This window comes from Nasonia vitripennis, chromosome 5, assembly GCF_009193385.2.
Source record: "Nasonia vitripennis strain AsymCx chromosome 5, Nvit_psr_1.1, whole genome shotgun sequence".
In the NCBI taxonomy this organism is placed as follows: Eukaryota; Metazoa; Arthropoda; class Insecta; order Hymenoptera; family Pteromalidae; genus Nasonia; species Nasonia vitripennis.
Window position 1 is genome coordinate 15219823 of NC_045761.1, and position 13641 is coordinate 15233463.

The 13641-nt window shown below is 35.5% G+C and overlaps 1 protein-coding gene across 3 annotated transcripts in view; it reads right to left on the reverse strand.

Moving 5' to 3' along the window:
* The window catches only part of LOC100680537 (WD repeat, SAM and U-box domain-containing protein 1), a 38512-nt gene that overhangs the window by 13905 nt on the left and 10966 nt on the right, over nucleotides 1-13641 (reverse strand). For 2 of the 3 annotated variants that reach the window (XM_032601132.1, XM_031932929.1), the window contains 11 exons: nucleotides 12806-12944; nucleotides 11973-12144; nucleotides 10905-11050; nucleotides 10445-10671; nucleotides 10112-10350; nucleotides 9313-9403; nucleotides 2053-2165; nucleotides 1839-1981; nucleotides 1560-1749; nucleotides 1338-1483; nucleotides 653-876 (listed from right to left, as the gene is read on the reverse strand). In XM_032601132.1, coding sequence (XP_032457023.1) covers nucleotides 653-876; nucleotides 1338-1483; nucleotides 1560-1749; nucleotides 1839-1981; nucleotides 2053-2165; nucleotides 9313-9403; nucleotides 10112-10350; nucleotides 10445-10671; nucleotides 10905-11050; nucleotides 11973-12144; nucleotides 12806-12915 — 1801 coding nt within the window. In that variant the 5' untranslated portion in view covers nucleotides 12916-12944. The remainder of the gene's footprint in view (nucleotides 1-652; nucleotides 877-1337; nucleotides 1484-1559; nucleotides 1750-1838; nucleotides 1982-2052; nucleotides 2166-9312; nucleotides 9404-10111; nucleotides 10351-10444; nucleotides 10672-10904; nucleotides 11051-11972; nucleotides 12145-12805; nucleotides 12945-13641) is intronic. The other variant, XM_031932930.2, reaches the window with a different exon arrangement.

Sequence of the window (13641 nt, forward strand, 5' to 3'; positions counted from 1 at the left end):
TCTAAATAATGCTGATAAATATATGTATGATTTATGTTGTTGTAAAATATTAACTTTTTAATTATTTTAAAGAAATTTAAATTTTTTGTTATGCTAAAAAAATTAAGATTTTGGAGCTCACAACCCCAGTTTAGGTGTAATCATCCGGATGGTACTTCCATTAATGGTTAGATGAACTATACATAACAGGCGCAAAAAAATTCTTAACTGTCTTGACTTTTTAAAAAACTAGATGGATATTTATGTGGACATCCATATGGAATATCCACATGGAATCCACATAAATCCACATGGAATCCACATGAATACATATAGATTATTCATATGGAAAATTCATTCTAAATAATGCTGGTAAATATATGTATGATTTATGTTGTTGATAGTGTAGGGGTGTAACTCGCGATACACATTAATGTTTGTGGTTATATGTTTCACATGGAAAATAATGATTAAAAATAATGAGATGAGGAGCGTCCAAGGATCAGTGAACGAGTCCCGTAATAATTGCTCGATTATTTTGTCCGCCGAGTGTACATACCTACATAATAACGTTTTGTCTATAAATAATTGAAAACTTTGTGAAATATGCGGCGTGGACGTGCCACAGGTATTACTTTTAAGGCGCATTTTTTCGATAATCACCCGTGCATACCTGTCATGGTAAAAGGTCCGGTAGTCGGGCTAAAATCGCAGCCCTGCACCCCTAAGTCGTGGCCCACATCGCATACGAGGAGAGCTTCACTGCTTTCTGTATTTCTCGTATCGAAGAGCCTCCAGGCACCTTCGCTGCAGGCGGTGACCAGATAACGCGAGTCCGGGCTAAAGGCGATGGCGGTTATCGCATCCGCGTGGCCTTCATACACGCTGTAAGAATCGCTAAGGTTACGCGGTAATAATTCTGTTCTAATAAATTTAGGTGGCTCTGCGTAGTTCGCGAGGATCGACAGTTTGTTACGTCTGCAGCTGGCACTGCATAAAAACAGCCTGCGTCAGTTGCAAAATCTCATGCTCCTCGATTTTAAATTATTGGGTCTGCTGCCTCTTCTGTTGCTGCTGCTGCTGCTACTGGTACATCGTCCAAACGTGAATGCTGTCTCGCCGATACGTTGACTGTGGCTTACACTACTCTATATAGAGGGAAGTCACTCTTATAGGCACATAATATAGTAAAAACGCATCAATTTTCATGGCACAAAAAAAAGTCGCGTTTTCAAACAAGCGCAGTAGCTGCAAAAAAACTGTCAATCCACACGCGTAACGCAATGTGAGCACTCAGGCTCTTGATTCACTGCAAATCGGGCATAGTATGGATGATAAATCATTGATTGAAAACGAACCTTAGTTCCGCCATCGTTTCTAGGTCCCAGAGTATGGTCTTCTCGTCATCACCGGCTGTAGCTATTTTTGTTCCATCGGGCGACCACCGGCAGACTCTCACTGCTGTTCCAGAATTTACGAAAGAAGTTCGTGCTTGACTGCCGTTCTACGATTCATCAGAAAAGCAAAGCATGATTTTTTGCATGATTTCCTACTAAATCACAGAGAAACAATAAATGTACCTCAACATCCCAGATAACAGTCGTGCCGTCCATTGAACAAGAGGCAAGCTTTGTTCCGCAGGGACTAAACTCGACATAGTTGACGCTATACTTGTGGCCATCAAGGGGATTGTAGTTCATTTCCTGGAAAATGGATGTTGATTCGCCGTCCTCGTCGTACTTGACGCACCACACTCGCACGAGCTTGTCCCTAAAGTTAGGATTGACAATTATGAAAGAGTCCGTACGCAGTTAATTTTTATTGAAGTATTAAAATTTTATATCTAGATCCAAACGAACCCGGAGCCGGATGCGATCAAACGATTGCCAAACATAGCGACAGAGTTGACGGCTCCGTTATGATCATCCAATCTTTGAATAAGTTTGACATCGTTACCACTTGTCTCTGCATGTTTCACCACCTCAGTTTCTTGAATAAGCGTCTACAAACATTATGAATTTCAGCTTTATTTCTCAGATTCGTTTATTGAATTGGTAAGACACCCTGAACTACCTTTTCTGGTTTTTCGTTGTTCTGCAGCTTCACGCTACTGTGTCGCACAAGCTCAGAGTCCAAACTTAAGTTTCCAGTGAGGTCCCAAACAATGACACGTTTATCATTTGAACCTGACGAAATAGATATCAATTCAAAGAATTCGCTCCCCAGTTAAAATTTTAAAGTGTGAGCAAACGTATTGACATGTTGTAGGGTATATTGTACTGCGTAACAATTTGTTGGTTTCCAGATTAATTTTTATTAGGATTTGTTTTGATAACATTTTAAGTCATTTCATTTTGTATCTTATACATTACTTTATATTTTGTGGCATTAAATGATAATTAGTTTTTCCCAATTCTAGCATATTATAATGTACTTTTTCTTATGCCTTATACTTTATGTAATTTATATCATTCTTGCAAATACTAAATAATTAAATATAACCACTACTTCGCACCAAAAAGTTACTTATATATTCGTTGAACAATCTGGGCTTGTGTAGTTATGAGAAATAGGTAGCCCTAGAAACAGAGATTAGAGGAGAGATTGCCGATGAGCATGGGCGAAAGCGTGCCGTGCGATATGCAGTCGTAAGCTAGCGCCGCCCTGCGGTTTTCGCTCCGAACTATACGCATCTAGAAGCAGCGGAGGAGAAGTAGGGGCGGCCGTACGCAAATAGCTTCCCCACCAGCAGTAGCGGCGAAGAGGGAAGTAGAGAGTACACAATCACATCGCGGCGCGGCAGAGCATAGAGGAGAAATAACATTAGCGGCGGTAACTGTCAAGGATTCGGGCTTACGCGGTGAATATGATTCATAAACAATGCTATATTTATAAACAATCACCGATAAACTCTATTACAGACTAAACTCTAAGCCCTTAATGTCAGTGGCCATGATCGTCTTTATGAAATCAACCCTCATAATTAAAAACTTTAATTTTTTAGACGGATTATGGTTAAACCGATACAAACACGTTAAGCTTAAGCTTAAACAAAGCTAAATTAAATTAACAAGCCACCCCAGCCTCCCGATATTGTGGCGGCGCGGTCTACGTTGTAGCTTGGTATTCTTATGCACTCGGGTTCGAGTCCGAGTCTCAGCAAACCTTTTCTTTCTACTTGCTGATAAAATATACAGTATACAATAATAACGCAATATGCCATTCTGTTTCTGCAATTATATTTCAATTTAGGTAAGTATACGGTGGGCCTGCAATAAATATAGGTATAATTTACTTCTTAATCGTTTATGAAAAAAAAGTATACAATGAAACTTCTTGAATTTTAGGAATACAAATTAATTTTTTTTTAATATCAATGTAATTAATAAAACGTTATCGTACTAATAAGATGATTTAAATTTATTTAAAATTGTATTTTTTCTTTACGTAAAAAACTATAAATAATGGTAGTTATACATTGCAGGTCCCCTCTGTACCGTATACATATCTAAATTGAAATATAATTGTAGAAGTAGAATGGCATATTGCGTTATTATTGTATACTATAAATTTTATCAGCAAGTAGAAAAAAAAATTTGCTGATACTTGGACTCGAACCCGAGTGCATAAGAATACCAAGCAACAACGTAGACCGCGCCGCCACGATCGTCGTTGGCATATGAAAACTGAAAGTAGCATATGTTTATCAGGAGGCTGGGGTGGCTTATTAGTTTAATTTAGCTTTGTTTAAGTTTAAGCGTAACTTGTTTGTGTCGGTTTAACCATAATCCCTCTAAAAAATTAAAGTTTTCAATCATGAGTTTTCAAAAGTTTTAGATTCTAATTTGTTTACACTTATGTTGTTTAAACATTCTTTTTAGTCCAATAATATGCCCGAATAGTTATTTGGTGTTGGTTGAAACTACCGCGAGGTGTGGATGCGCAAATTCGACAGTCGCCGTTTGTCACTTTTCCTCCGCCGGGTCAGGCGCGGTGGACCTAAGAATATATAGCGTCTCTTCCTTCTCATCCACTGCCGCTGGATGCGTATACTTCCCCTACGCTCCTTTTCTAGATGCGTGTAGTTCGATCGCAGGCCGCAAGTGGCGTCATGATCGAATTCGCCACGCATTTTTAACACGGCATCGGCAATCTCGCCTCTAATCTCTGCTAGAAATCAACCCAACGAAATTTCATTGATGTTCTCCCGCGTAAAAATAAAAACGATCACAAGAAGGTCTTGAAAAAATTACAATCGCGAATCTGACACACGCCTAAAAAAAATCATTTTGATTGCTACTGCTAACTATAAAAATTATATAATTTTTATCATACTAGTGACTTTAGCCACGTGCGTTTTATACCCCGGAAAACGAATACAATAATTACCATATCTTTTGTTTTTTTCCCAAGAAAGTTTTGCAATAATAATTTTAGAAGTTCATTTAAAAACACATTAGAAGTGTGTTTTGATGTATTTTTAGTCGAAAAAATAGTGTTTTTTGAAAATGTCCATATGAAATGTATGAGTGTGTGTGCATGCTCGCGCCCGCGTGAAAATATTATATGAGATCTTATATGAGATCTTATATGAGATCCATATGAGATTTATATGAGATGTATATGAGATCTACGTGAGATCTCATATGAGATCACATATTAGATCACATATGCGATCTCATATAGATCTCATATAGATCTCATGTAGATCTCAGTACGAATTTCAGTCATGAGATCTCATATAATATTTTTATGCGGGCACGCCTGGGTGTGTGTGCGTGCGTATGTGTATATGTTGAAATTGGGTAGATTCGCGCATTTTTGAAACGCGACGTTGCACAAGCGCGGGGCAAGATTTGGGGCCTCGCGTATAAGTCGCGGTCCGTTGGGAGTTTCTGGCCATAATTGTGAGACTGACTAAATCGAGGGACAACCAATGAGAGTAAGAGTGAGACGTCCCTGCCAACTCCTGCTTCCATATAGGGAAGGACGACCCGGCCTGTCAATCAGCGACCGAACTCTAGGACGTCGCCTCCTGCGAGTGATCCAGCTGCCAGCAGCACCACCGGCGCAGAGTGTGTGGTGTGCACCTACCGAGAACGGCGACTGCGAGTAAATAGGGCTGAGCCCTTTTATCTGTATCACGTCAGCAGTAGCAGCGGCTACAGCTTTGCGACTTGCGCGTACGCTTCTTGAGATACTCTCCACGCCGAGTCGACATTGATGTGACTCGGTGCGTATTTGTGTAGAAACAAGATTGGTCGCACAATATATCATTAATTTATTTTATTTTAATCACAAGCGGTTGCAATGCAAAACTGAGAAACCGGCTCCGCACAGGAGAGTGCGGAGTGATAGCACACGTGCGAACACGACGTTCGCAAAGTAACTCTCGCAGCGCGAGCTACTTTACAACGTGGATTAACCACAGGCGTTGAGAGAATTCTCCGCCGCACCGAGGGATTGTGATCCGGTCGAACATTGCCGAGTTTTTTCCCGAAAACGAGCCCCGTTACAGTGTGTATGAATTCGTATACGCCTAAAATTAAAAAAATTTATGAAACGCGATAACTGGAGTAAAACGGCAAGTTCAAATTTTTGATCTAGTTAAGGTAGTTCACCGGAATATTTATTTTCTTGGGATATCGCTCAAATTTTGTTTACATGTTTAATTAAGTGTCCTCTACAATGTGGTATTTTTTTACCCCTCAAGCGACATTATTTATAGAGATATCCCTGGTAGAATGAACCAAAGAACTGGCAAGTAATTGGCCAGTTCTTAGGTTTCAATCTAGTTTCTGCCTAGTAACATGCCAGTTCTTAGGTTCATTTCTACCAGGGATTGAACCTCAAAATTTTGTATTTTAACATGGGAAGCCTATACCGCGTCCGAATTTCGAGGTCGTTTAGTTGAATTGCGAAGCGAGTTTTCTTAGAATATTTAAAAAAAACTAGCTTATGGTATAAAATAGCAACACAAATTATGGAGAAAAAGTTGGATATGGCAAATAAGGCTATTTTTAAGATACAATAATTCAATATTTTCATCCCATGCTATTAGTATATCTATATAGGTGCGCAGTGTTCCTCTTCCTCTCTCTCTCTCTCTCTCTCTCTCTCTCTCTCTCTCTCTCTCTCTCTCTCTCTTTCTCTCTCTCTCTCTCACACAAGTTTTGAGAGTATTTTATACTCTAAACAATTTATAGCACCATTGTAATGTTTGATAATATGAATTGTAAGGTTTTGACATTAGATAACACTGTATAATATCTTAAAAAAGGAATTTTCTAATAAAAATCCTAATTGAGCACCACTGCAGTCGGTGAACTACCTTAAGCTTACATGATATCTCGATTCCTTTCTTCGGGCTGTTTATAGAACCAATTATAGTTTCAAAGATATATCTTTTCTCTACACTGTATTAAAATTTTATATTTGGTGAATTTTGTAAAAACCCTCCAAAACTCGTAAAAAGAAAAAAATTAAATCTATTTTACGGTAGAAATGTTCTTTGAACTTAAATCATTCAAGTTACCGAAAAAAATATCAAAAGTATCAAATTTCAAATAGTTTTTAGCAGTGAAAGAACTTAAAAAATATCCATCTGTCGGTCCGTCCGTCCGGATTTTTTTGCGTTTATTCCACACAACTTGATGTATTTTATAAATAAATAACTATTTAATGGTATAGACAGGTACATGTGATAAAAATATACATAACTACTAAAAAACATTTTTAAGATTTGGTCCAGGTAGATTGGAAGCTGTTGAAACAATTAAAAAAAAATAGACGTAATTGATTAATTTTTTTTTATATTTTTGACATATATTATGACACACACATACACAAACACACGCACACATACACACAACGTATATATATATATATATATATATATATATATATATATATATGTACCTAAAAATAAAAAACCACAGAGCGCACCACCTAGACTTCGTCATCAGCCGCCCTGTACACCTAGACACCGCCCTTGAATTATTTCTACACCTAGACAGTAAAAACGACATGTGAGCGAGCATGCAGAAAACCGATGAGAAAGCAATATCCATCTGTGTATAGCTGTGCGGCCAACTTTACGGTCCTAACACTTGTTGTGGCTAAATTAACGGTCCTAACACTTGTTGTGACTAACTTAACGGTCCTAACATTTTTTTATTTGATTTGAGCATTTTGTGAATAACACACTCGTGTATTATATCAACGGTAGTTTTTATCAATAGTTTTGTTGAAAATCTTAGTTAGGCATAATAAAACATCATATAAGTCAAAATATATAAAAGACAAGAAAGAAATGCATTTATTTCTTTGTAATGAAAAATGCAAACCTCAACATAGAAGTAAATAGTAGCGCGGGCACCACGGCTTTGTCTGCTTCTCAAACTCGCCTTCGTGGTGCTACCGCGCCACTTGATAATAGAATCTAATTAACGTAACTTTTGAAAACTAGTGAAATCTGGTACCATCCGCAGTGAACTAAAAAAAAACTAATAATACCTGTAAATAACTGTTGACTTTGTCTCAATTCCGACATTCTTCTGCTGAACATTTCTGTTTTGTTCAGTTATCTTCTGTTTTAGTCTGAAATCTTTAGAAGAAAACTGTTATGTGCAGAATTTTTGTTTTACTAAGGATCGATATAAGTATGGAAAATGATGTAATTTAATTAATATTTGATGTAATAAAATCATATTTTATTTCCTCATATAAATTCATTTTATTATTGTTTGATTTAATACTTTAATTATCTAAATTATTAAATAAGACAGTATTTAAAATATATTACGATATAGTGTACGAAAAATGCACTATGCAACGCTCCGCGTGCGTTTAAGCACATTTTCCGCCTCCTATATCAGGAAATAACGTTCGATACATATCCAAAAGTAGATTTTTTAAATTTTATAAATAGATAAAATTTGGTGGACACTTTATTGATTGTGGAATGTATGCAGAATGCTTCAATGCATCTATTTTTGAATACGGTATACATTTAAAAAATAATTTTTAACTATGACAAACTTAAAAGTATTTTAAAAGTAAACCTAAAAGGCAGTACACCTAATAGTAGAGATCTCATTCGAGATTAATCAATAGAAATGACTATAGATAATTGATGAAAATGTTAAAATATTGAAAATTCACAGCAGCTTGGGGTGTGCAGTAAATTTTTATAAAATATATTTGAAAATTATTATATATATATATATATATATATATATATATATATATATATATATATATATATATATATATATATATATATATATATATATATATATATATATATATATATATATATATATATATACGTTGTGTGTATGTGTGCGTGTGTTTGTGTACTTGTGTGTCATAATATATGTCAAAAATATAAAAAAAAATTAATCAATTACGTCTATTTTTTTTTTAATTGTTTCAACAGCTTCCAATCTACCTGGACCAAATCTTAAAAATGTTTTTTAGTAGTTATGTATATTTTTATCATATGTAACTGACACATCTGTGTCTTAATTCTGACATTTTTCTGCTATCATCTGCAGCTCACAATATTTTTTTTCAGTTGCTTTCATTTTTTTTTGTTAGGGATTTAAGACATCGTTATCATTTAAAATAAAAGTAAATATCGTTTTATGTATTACTTTTTAGTACAGAATATCAATGTTACGATTGTTATAATCTCACAATTTACATTATATTATAAATTTAAATTAAAAAAATGTTCAATAAATTTTATTTCATTGTTACATTTTGTTAATATAATTAATACTGTCATCAACTAATTATAAAAAGTTTAAAAACATTTTTTAATATTCAAAATTTATTTCTTTTTTATTCTCTAATTTTAAAGCCGGTCCTGTGTACTAGTAGCTATAACTACTTTTATAGAATGTTGGTTTTATTGAATATATTAATTTATACTTGAAGCAAAATGTATCAAAATCTAGTACTTCTCGGTGTACCAAAAAAACTCGTGAGATTAATTCAAAAATGTCTGAACGGAAGCACGGGAAAGGTCCGAGTAGGCGGTAATGTATCAGAATCCTTCACGATACGCGATGGTTTAAAACAATCAATAGTATATTGTGCAAATAGGGGGGAAAATTGGATTCTTCTAGCGAGGATGACTTTTGAGCACGAGACGAACACGAGTGCTCAATAATATATTATGTAACAAGAGCGTAAAGTAGGCTTTTGTAGACCGAGTGTGGATATTGTAGTACGAGTCGATTTTCCATTCGTTGTTCATGCATAAAAAAGGGCCTTTCTCATGCACGTGTTAAAAAAAAGAAGTTAACTTATTGTTAGTTTTCTCACCCGTTGCCAGTAAATTCCCATTTTTCGAAAAGGCACAGCAAGCTACGTATCGATTATGCCCCGTAAGAACGGCAATAACTCTTCCAGTGTTCTAAAATTAATAAATATAATAATCATATTGATATATGTATAAATTTTAACTATATCAATTGTATTTGATTTTTAAATTTATCTATTGGGCGAATATTATATAACCTTGCCCCTGTTGAAAATATATACCTGGATATCCAGGTGGATTTTCCATATGGATAATCTATACGGATTTATGTGGATTCCATATGGATTTATATTGATTCCATGTGTATATTCCATATGGATATCCATATGGATATCCGTCTAGTTTTTTAAAAAGTCAAGACAGTTAAACATTTTTTATACGCCTGTTATGTATAGTTCATCTAATCATTAATGGAAGTACCATGCGGATGATAACGCCTAATCTGGGGTTGTGAGCTCCAAAATATTTACTTTTTAATTATTTTATAGAAATTAAAATTTTTTGTAAAGCTAAAAAAATTAAGATTTTAGAGCTCACAACCCCAGATTAGGTGTTATCATCCGGATGGTACTTCCATTAATGATTAGATAGATGAACTATACATGACAGGCGCATACAAAATTTTTAACTGTCTTGACTTTTTAAAAAACTAGACGGATATCCATGTGGATATCCATATGGAATATACACATGGAATCAACATAAATCCATATGGAATCCACATGAATCCATATAGATTATCCATATTTGAAAATCCACCTGGATATCCAGGTATATATTTTCAACAGGGGCAGCATTTACCGTTTCCCAAAGAACGACGGTTTTGTCGAGACCACTACTGGCAGTGTATAGTCCGTTAGAGCTGAATCGAACGCAAGTTAAGGCACTGCTGTGTTTCTCCATTATCCTGCAAAGTTCGATGCTTGCAGTTATCGGCTGAGTGTCACACTTGTCCTGCGTGACTTTGACCTCCCAGAGCTTGACACGACTGTCGTTGCCGCAAGTAACTAGTTGGTACAGCCTGGCAAATGGCTCGTTACCTTTATATCGTTAAAAAGGTTTTTTTTAATCATATAGACTGTGCACGCAGTATCATTTCTAGCAAAAACTGCGAAAGAATGCAACGAAGCTCACTAGTGATCTCTTGTGTGGAGGAAAAGTCACAGCAAACGACCCCGAGGTCGTGGGCATCATCAACCTGAGCGAAAACTGTCAGATCCTGCTCTCTCGAAGGACAGGATTCAATGATTTCATTGCAGCAGAAAAGCTGGAGTACACCGAGGGTGCAGCTGGTCAGGAGCCAGTTGGAGTCTGGTGTAAAGCTCAAACTCTGTATAGCGCCCTCATGCTTTTGGAAACATCTAATCCTCGTTATCAAGTAGATATTTTTATCAATGAAAATATAAGTAATATTATTCTTTAGTATTATTATTGTTGTTGTTATTGTTATTGTTGTTGTTATTATTATTATTATTATTATTATTATTATTATTATTATTATTATTATTATTATTATTATTATACTATCGTTTTTTATCATCATTATCATTATCATTATAAGTTACAATACGATGATAACAAACATATTACAAACCTTATCAAGGTTCGTCTAACGAGGTCCCAAAGACATACTTGTCCATTATCGCCCGCGGTAACTAAGAGCGAAGAATCCGGTGAAAACCTGCAAATTCTCACGGCCTCACCTCCGGCTTGAACCATTGTGTGTATTTTTGTGCCAGACTGCAAATGAATTATTATTATGTTGTTATGCTTAAGTACAGGGCTGGCAATCACAAATCGTGAGCGGAAATTTTTTGTGGGCTTTTTTATCAATAATTTTATAATCTTTTTATAATTGGTATGCATGTTCCTGATTTTTTGCACAATTTTTACGTTATCAAATCTAAAAATCAGATTTAAAATTGATGTATATCGATCTGGCTGGGAGTAAGAAAATCAACTCAGCCATCGGTATACATCAGAATTTTCCCCCAATAAAAATTGATTCGACTTTTTTGAAAGCCACCCCAAATGGAAAAAATTATTATTAGCCTTAAACTGTTAATAGTTATTTACAAGCCAAGGAATTGAGACTATTTAGTACTAATTTAGGAAATTTATATGAACAGTTTTTTTCTGTTATTAACATCTAAAGAAATGTTATAAAAGTGCAGATGAATTTTTATTTACTTTTTTGGGCCGTGGCGTATTATCTTAAAATCAATGTGTGAATAGTTATCGTCTGTTATAAACTTTTTATCGTCTGTTATAAAAAGCGAATAGTTATTAATTTCAATTAATGCAAATTTTGAATTTATTAAAACTGTTGTGTGTGTGTGTGTGTGTGTGTAAGTATGTGTTTGTTTGTTTTGTATATTATTTTTATTAGATTGGTTTGAGATATGCAGCCACAACTCCAGATTCCGCTGCAGCTTTTTTCATAGGGGTTGTGACTCCAAAAAGATTATGATTCAACGTGATTCTAAAAACTTTGCAAAACAAACAACCCATACCTTTAAAGTAAAAAACATGCCTCTCTAAAGAGTTATATATAAATCAATCGAAACGTAATATTATGCATGCATACGGATAGGCATATGTGAAAAGAATGATGGACTGTAAAAAGTTACGCATATATTCTGTACGCGTTATTCACACTAACCCTGAGATTCCACAACTGTGTGGTACCATCGATACTGGCCGAAGCGAGCATCGTCAACTGTGGGCTAACTTTGACTGAGGTAACGCCATACTTGTGTCCCAGAAGTGGTGAGAATGAGGCCTCGGTGAAGCCTGCTCCAGGCTGCCACTCCCAAACCCTCACTCGTTTGTCACTGCGGTGTTTGCCAATATAATGTTCATTAATGTGTTCAAGTGCATTATTATCAAAAAAATTCTATGTGCATGCACATTGACCTATGCGAAATCAATTTTCCTCTCCGGGCAACTCTTTAAATGAAGCTTTTGCACTTCTGCGAATGTATTCTTCTGTTTCGCGAGGTATCCCCTTACCAAAAATCTCTGCAGCTTCTCTTGCAGCGCTCATGTAAACTTTTCGTGCCCGCTAAATTAGGCTTAAGTTTCAAATACTAATAGTGTAAAATATTGAAAAAAAAGTTGCGGCCGTGTATCGCAATGATGGTGATATAGTAAAAATACGCACTACTGACCGCAGCATTTGTATTTTTTCTCTTTTTCCCCCGCTAAAAACATTATTAACAAGCTAAAACATGGATGGCAGTCATCTGTTTCCGGTGCTATCATCCAGATATGGCATATATAGTACCAGAAAGGTACTGCAGACTTTTTTCGTAAGGGTCGTTAGGATTGATGGCACCTCTTTTATCACTTATTGAAATTCCATTGATTAAAAATTTATAAAACAAATAATCAGAACTCGCGCCACCGAATTGACAACTGTATGATATTTAACAACCACGCGAGGAGAAGAAAAAAGTTTCGAAAATATCGTCGAATTGCACGATGAATTCTAACCCAGATCCAGTGACTAGAATACTTTCACCAGCAAAATCCACCGCATTGACGTCACTGGTATGAGTCGTCAATGTTTGTAGAATCTGTACATCTCCGGCATACATGCTCATGGCTCATACGAAAAGTCCGTTGCTGTTGCCTGTAACATTCGCCAATAGAAAAAATCTGATTAAAAATTTATATACTCGTCAATCCGCAGTATTACAAGTATTTTCACAATTGTTAATTAATACTAATAATATATAAGATGAAGCTTAAGTTTTGTATCAATAAAAATTTAGTAGTTTTCAAAACATTAGTGCTATTATTCAAAGTTTTTGTATCTGGTCGCTATATACTAGAGCTAATCAACAACTAGGCTTAGGGGGTTCGGCCTGCACTAAATAGTCTTTCACAGCATTTAATCCCTGGTAGAAATTCGAATATTAAAAATGGGCTGGAAACTATGAAATGGCTATGAGAAATAGCCTAGACATAACTTGTGATGAAACGCTTTTTCTCACATTTCTTGAGCATTTGTTAGAACGAACATATCCTTAAATCATTTGTATTTATATGAGTCCTTGTGTCGTACACTAATTTTAAAGAGGCTTGCAGATTTTAATCGATTTCCAACGGTTTACACAATTAACAGTCAATTAGAGTTATACAAACACGACAAACGAAGATATTCGTGATTATCTTATTTTTTCACTTTTTTGACCCGACTTATTTTGCATAGTACTTTTGTAGCCATCGCATGTTGAAAATTCCAACGAAAGATGTCTTGCGTGACTCCAAAATGCCTGCTGGGAGTGCTGCTCGCCATGACAGCATTCTGTCGGAACGAAATTCCT